This window comes from Triticum aestivum, chromosome 5A, assembly GCF_018294505.1.
Source record: "Triticum aestivum cultivar Chinese Spring chromosome 5A, IWGSC CS RefSeq v2.1, whole genome shotgun sequence".
NCBI lineage: Eukaryota > Viridiplantae > Streptophyta > Magnoliopsida > Poales > Poaceae > Triticum > Triticum aestivum.
Window position 1 is genome coordinate 708,673,768 of NC_057806.1, and position 7,507 is coordinate 708,681,274.

General features: G+C 44.6%; 1 protein-coding gene across 1 annotated transcript; it reads left to right on the plus strand.

The window, feature by feature from the left end:
* Positions 1 to 1,340: 1,340 nt before the first annotated feature.
* LOC123101866 (uncharacterized) lies at positions 1,341 to 2,792 on the plus strand. Its single transcript, XM_044523126.1, has one exon. It carries the CDS (start codon positions 1,341 to 1,343, stop codon positions 2,778 to 2,780), a length of 1,440 nt encoding a protein of 479 aa, XP_044379061.1. The 3' UTR covers positions 2,781 to 2,792.
* Positions 2,793 to 7,507: the final 4,715 nt, after the last annotated feature.

Genomic DNA, 7,507 nt, shown 5'->3' on the forward strand with positions numbered 1-7,507 from the left:
CGGCGGCGGCGCGTCGTCGTCGCTGTCGTCATCGAGGACGACGACGCCTCCCTCGTCGCGGCCACGGCGCGAGCAGCGAACTGCTCGTAGGCGCGGCACTGGCGCTCCAGCTCCGTCCGCACCCAATCTTCGCGCGCCCACTTCAAGGCCGCTGCGTCGTCGAGCTCCTCCGTCACCCCACCGGCGAGCCCTGGCTCCGGCTTCACGACGGCGAGCCCCGGCTCCGTCTTCGGTTATCTCCGCATGCCTCGGTTTTCTTATGTAGTTACTTTGTGATAATCATAGCAATGATATTGTCCTTCCAAACCTGGAAAAGAAGTGTTTTTACAAGAGTAGACAACTGCCTTGGTTGAGGAGCTCCTTCTTGATGAAGAATATGTACGCATAGCTTGTATGCACTCTTAGTAGTTCCCGTTCAAGTTATAGGGGGGTTTGGAGAATAATGTTTGCTGCCTAAACATCAAAGAGAGAGTAAACAAGATTTTCATTCCAAGATTTATGGTTAGGTTACCATAGATCTTTCAAATTGGAGGGATAAATGTAAGGCTGGTGCTGAATTATGTGATGATGATAAAAAGAGCTCCAAATAGAACACCATGGGGGAACTCCATATCAATACATTACCCTCGACAAGTTGATAGAAAGAGTTAGAGTAAAGCATAGGGCAAACTTTAATAATGGCAGTCCAAAAGGAAGATTTGTGGACATTAGGCCTAGCTCTCCAAATGGAGGTGTCATGGAAGTATTTAGCTTTGAGAACTCTGGCCATAAGACTTTCAAGGCATTATGCAATTCTCCAAGCTGCAGAGAGGATTAGGCTTGGATGTTCCTTATTCCTAACCCACCATCCCTTTTAGGAGTGCAAATACCCTTCCAAGCTCTCAGGCATAAAGTTTTGCCTTTCCGCCAAAAGTTTCTTATAATAGCATCTAATTTGGCAATCAGTTTTCTGGGCAGCTGAAGATTTGTCATGTAGTACATCGAAATAGAAACAAAGACGAAATTAATAAGAATTAGGCCCTGTTCAGTGTCCCGGAGCTGGTGGAGCTACAGTTCAAATTGACGGAGCTTCATTTTCCTCGCTCCGCAGATTCCGGGAGTTGGTGGATTACCAGACAGGGTCCTAATCTTGCAGCATGAGAAACCTCTTCCTCACATGTCCCTAACAAAGTTAAAAAAAAAAACTTGATGGGCCTTTCCAGCGCATGACATAATTTAGACCACTTGTGTACATGGGCTGAAAGCGTTGAAGCATCTCATGGACTTGGGCCGGCCAAGCGTCAAGTATACAGCAGAACCAACCAAGCAGCCAGGGCTCCAGAATCTCCATCACTCCGGCAATGGCGGCAGTGGCTTTGCCACCAGCTAAACCTCCGTCGATCTCGTCCACGACCATGACCACCACCACCACCACCACCGCTACCGCCGCCGACGGAACCACCACCACAACCCTAATCGCCTCCGCCGCCGGTGGCACCACTGCCATCACAACCACCACCACGATCAAAACCACCTCCGCCGCCGATGGCACCACCACCATCACAACCACAACCATCACCACCACCGCACCACCAACCACCTCTGCTGTCGCCACCACCACCGTATCCTCCCTCGGACAGGACCAGCTTGTCGAGATCTTCCTCCGCCTGCCCAACCTGCCGGCCCTCATCCGCGCCGCGCTCACCTGCCGCTCCTGGCTCGGCGCCGTCCGCTCCTCCCCGTCCTTCCGCCGCCTCTTCCGCGTCCTCCACCGGACGCCCCCCATCGGCCTCTTCCTCAACATCGACGGCGCTGCCACCCCCTCCTTCGTCCCCCTCCGCCGCTCAGATCCGGAGGTCACCGCCGCCCTCCGCCGCGGCGACTTCTTCCTCACCTCCCTCCCAGTGAAGGCCGGCACGTTAACGACCTGGGGTGTCATGGACTGCCGCGACGGTTACATCCTCCTATGGAACAAGCTCGATAGGCCGTCAGTGGACAAGCCCTCCGTCGCCGTCGTGAACCCCATGACCTGGGCCGTGGACATCATCCCGTTGCCCGGCAATGTCAAGGCTGGGAAACGTCGCAATTTCGCCTTCCTTGGTTTCCACCTGCTGTGCTCCGATGAGAAGCCCTCGTCCTTCGGCGTCGTCTGTGTCTGCGGGGATAAGCTAAGGGTTCGTCTCGCCGTCTTCTCGTCCGAGACGTGGGATTGGGTTGTCCACCCGTGGGTGGAAATCTATGGACGCAAGAATCTAAAGTTTGGTTCTGGCACACTCGTGGATGGGTCTGTTTACTGGCCTTTCCATGGCGAAGGGCGCATGATAAGGATCGACACTGCGACCATGGATATCACATCTGTGGATCTACCCCCGCAGGTGACGGTGGAGGGGTGCAATTTCATGGCTGGGGAGACCAAGGATGCCCAACTCTGCATTGTCTATGCATCTGATGATTTTGCTCTTCATGTTTGGACCCGCGGTGTGGATGGTGATGGGATTGAGATTTGGGTGCCGCAGAAGACAATTGGTCTGAGTGAAATTGATAGGATCACTATGGACCTGGAGGGCGACCTCGAAGTCGTGCAGGTTAGGTCTGGATGCGTGTACTTGTCCACAACATGCATGACACCCGTTGGTACATTCCGCTGCTGGTTCTTCTCCCTTTCACTGGAGACAATGGAGCTTGAGTTACTGGTCGAGGGATGCTTTGATGGGGGTGCCTGTCCGTATATTATGGCCTGGCCTCCTTGTTTGGTTGGTGATGATGGGAGCATCGGACATGAAGTTGAAGGTTCTCAATGAAGCCTGCAGTTGTTTATCATAGGAGGCAATTTATGGAAGTTTATGGGTATGAGTTAATCTTTATTATTTACTTTGTTGATGCAAAATAATATCTAATTGGCATTGAAAACTGGGATATCATTCCTTTGTATCTTAAGTAATGGTTAATCACATTAGAAAGCTTTAGATGCTTTAAAATTATTGGTTCAGTTCTGCAGTTAGTGAATTTGATGGAAGATCAGATTTTCGTCTACTGCAAACTTTCTGTGGGATACTGCTATGTTACATTTGCAGCTAGGACTAATTTGTTTCTGCAGTTTGTGTTTGTCCTTTATTTGGAGAAAAACGGGACTGCTAGTTCTGGAAAGTAATTATAATATTCTGAACTTTCAGATGTGCATAAAGTTCGAAAAATGAAATTTTGATATGCACCAGTGATTCTAACAAGATTCCCTGTATACGAATTACTTTTTTTGTAACTGCATAATCTCTTAAGTTTGGAGGATCTTTTTTCAGCCTTGTTTGTTCTTTGTTGTGCGCACAACTAGTAATATGCTTATCTGTTATTTTTCTTCTGAATATGTTCCCACCTTACTTTTGTGGTGGCTCAGTTGCGACTTGTTATACTTGTATTTCAGTTTACAATGTTAGCCAGCTGGCCCCTTACTTGACTAGATATCAGAGAGTTTTGAAAGTAGTTACCGTTTGTTGCATTATTTCTTCATCTGCTGTTTACTGTTTTGCTCTATTTTAACTGCTACCAGTTTATGTTCAGTCATAAAAAAATGTCAAGCGTCAACTATGTTCAGTTTCTTTGGAGTATAAGATCACCTTATTTGCAAGAAAGTTGTTGTGTTTTTTTTAATTTTTTTGTTTAGAAGAGTGAATTGCACAAGTTGCATACTGAAACATTGCACCAAAGGGTAGAATTTACACAGACTAACACTGTGTTTTTGTGATGCAAAATAGTAGCAGGGGAGCTTGGCGTTTTTTGGCGAAGAGCAGGGGAACCTGCGGATGGGTGGGCGTGCAACTGCATAGGAATGCATTTCTGTTCAGTGCTCATGTGAAGTTGGGAATCAGCATGATGATGGATTTGTAGAAAGACTGTATTGCCTAGATTGTGGTCAATGCTCAGAATGATGTAGTGAGTTTGTTGCTTTGCCAATTGCAATGAAGTGTAGTGTCATGCCAGAACGTTCAATAACTGATCATCTCTCTCCTTTTCGATTATTTAAGAGCGTTCAGCCTTCAGTATGCTGCATTCAGATGCACCATTTTGCGGCAAAGAACCAGGTTCAAGTGAGTAGTGATTTCACTGGCAGAGATGTGAATTTTGAATGGAAATTCCAGCACCTATGAATCTTTGGTAGGTGGCGTGTTACCAGCTGGGGAACAAGTAGAAATAGTTTTGGTTTCCTTGATGTGCCGAAAATCAGAAAATAAAAAATATGCACCTCGCTTTTGTGGCGACTTGCTATACTTGTATTCAGTTTGCGATATTAAGCAGTTGATGGGCTAGATATCTAATACTCCAGTGCAGAAAAGAAGCCTCGAGGAATTGTGATGCTCCAGTCCAGTCCAGTGTCTGGCCCCAACTAGCCAGGACGCTGTTGCTTCTGTCTTGCAAGTAACCGGTCAAAAAGACGGCATTTCTACACAATGGCGCTAGAGCAGCAACAAGCAGTGCCTGCAAAAGGTCTTGTGTAAATTGGACTAGTACTCTTTTGATGCGATGAATGAATGAATGGTTCATGATGTAGATCCTGATGCCGACCCAGAGCGTGCAGTCTGAAGCTGCTTTCAGAAAGACCGACTCTACTCTAGGCGGCTAGCTAATTAACTGAGCTGCAAACATTTTCAGAATGTGAAAAATGCCACACCGGAATGTTGTGGTAAATCATCACGTCTCGAAAGATTTGTGTGCTCTGCCGCGGCTCTTTGGTCCGACGTCCAACGCCACACCGGAATGTTGTGGTAAATCATCACGTCTCGAAAGATTTGTGTGCTCTGCCGCGGCTCTTTGGTCCGACGTCCAACGCCACACCGGAATGTTGTGGTAAATCATCACGTCTCGAAAGATTTGTGTCCACTTTATGCAATTTTTTTGCCATGTAGTTGGGTAAACTTATATCAGTAGTTCAGTATAGCTAGTTCTTACTCATTTGCTATGAAAAAGTAGTTTTAAATTTTAATACAATGATAATTCATTCAAACATCAATACGTGCTTCTGACAAAAATCCCATACTGCATACGTGCTTCTGACAAATATCATGGATGTATCAAGTCACGTTTTAGTATTAGATACATCCGTATCTAGAAAATCTAAGACAAGAATTTTGGGATGGAGGGAGTACTAGCATTTGTTAATGTGATGTGTGGATTGTTGATAGGATTTTTCTTGTCTTCTGTTTTTGGTTACACAATATATTCAATTTTAAAGATGTCTTAGTTATTCTTTGTTGCATGCCCAGCTAATGACATAAAAATTGGCTTCTACTCCCTACGTATCAAAATATAAGACATTTTCTAGGCTAGTTTAGCCTAGAAAAACGTCTTGTATTTTGGTACGGAGGTAGTAAGTGCTTAACTATTTGGGATATGTTTCTCATGAAACTTTCGTGGTGGCTTAGCAATGACTTGTAATTTCAACTCAAAGTGTTAAGTAGTTGGTGCCTGATTAATAGTATTGCAAGTACGTAGTTTCTTCTTTTTTGCGTCCTAGCTGCTGCACCGTCAATCCTGCATGTATCCTCGTTCCTCGCCCTTGCTGCAAGAGACCTGTTCCGTTTTTCTGATGAATCAGCATATTTCTGGGAAGAGAATCAGCATGCGGTAAGTTGAATGACTTGTTGGAACTTGTAAAGAACTGCTAGTGCCAAACATTTTCCGACATTGCATGCAATGCCTAATCATGGATGTAATCTGAGCTAATCCTTGGATGTGAAATATGATACGAAATTTGAGGCCAGTTACAATACTCAATCACCATGAAAGGAGATCCTAATCAAGGTTGGTAGCCAACATAAGACACTAACCGTTGAATCGGACAAGTACGAGTGCTGATATCTCTGTGACCGACCTCACCTCGTGATAAGAGCATTGTTGGAGCATATCGATCTTCATACTAGTAATATTTCATATCATTGGCATTCACATTCTGGAAAGTCGGTCTTTCTTAAAGCATACATTCTGGGTCATCATACATTCTGAAGCATTGCAACAGAAGAGTACAAGAGTTCAGACAGACCCTTTGCAAGTTGAGGCGCCGGCGCTGCACCTTGATGCTATAGCTAGCAGCCTCGTGCTCTATCATGGAGAAATGCCTCGATGATCGCCAGGGCCAGGAGTGGCGCTCCCTTCAGAACTGGTGCCGTGTATCATCAGATGTGCTAACGAGGAGCTCTGGGTGTCGAGGCCTGAACTGGGGTGGTTTCACACCCCTAGAATATAGGGTGTTTCTTATTAATAAAATGGCCGCATGCATCTTTCTGATGCAGAGGCCGGGGGATAACCTACTTTTCGAAAAAAAGGACAAGGTGTTTGTTTGCCTGGACTCGATCGGTGTCGGGCCAAGACCAAGACCACTGTAGTACCCCCTCCAACCTGTTAAGGCGTTCAATCATCTGAGTGCGCGCATGTTTTTGGTGGCCACACCCTTTATGTGGCATCCATAGGCACCAAACAAACAAACTTGCCCATGTGCTATGAGCCTATGAGTTAAGTGGGATATGGCCATGTGCCCTGTCCTACTGTTGTAGTATTTGAACAGAATGAACAACTAATCCTATCGCGTTAAAGAGTGGTAGATTATAGGGTTACGTTACATGTTGATCAGCAAATCAATACGATAATCGATATAACTCAAAGCTACTTGAGGGAATACACAGGCAAAACAAAACCAATTCTTGTAAACACATCGGTCACATGACATGAATTCCATTCCTAGTAAAGATATAACATGACCATAGAGAATGGGAAGAATGAACAATAAGTTTTATAGTACAAGCCACCAACTGCCTAATATCATGACAAGTCACAGTACTCGGATTTTATTCCTCAAGATAAGCATATAGAGATGCAGAAAAATGAACAGTCAGTTCCTTAGTATTAGGTTTCTAGTCCATCAAAGCACTAACTGCCTAAATATCATGAACTCAATACAAGTATAATAAGTCACCAAATATGAAATTTTTAGTTAAGCACTCAGTACAAGCTAAATCATGCTGTTAGCTGGGCATATGCAGCAGAAACAACCAAACTTCAAGAAGCCCATGCTCAAGCTAGTACAATTAAAAAAAAATGACAATTCATAAGTATTCCTAGTAAATATTATGTGTACTGGAGGATTCTGGTTACAAGCAGAGACACATATTTACAAATTCCATTTTACTCATATTCTATTATTACCACTACTTCCATGATTCTTTCATATCTAGTACTAGTATTCCCCAAGGCATCAACTCCTTAATTAAAATTGCGAACCAAAATGCAACTTATAGCAAGTCACAACTAAGACGCCAAAAATATATATATGCATAACAAGCCACAAGCAAGTTGTTATCACACAATTAGCAGATCTTACTAGTAAAAGGTAGTATGTATTAAGGGAATTCTTGTTAGTAGCACAGATGCGTGTCCAACGATTCAATTTATTCAAAGATTATTATAATTAATTTTCCAGGCACAAAAGTAGAAACTAGGAGCCCTGGTTTCTCTCTAGAAATAAACAACACAAATTGGTTAC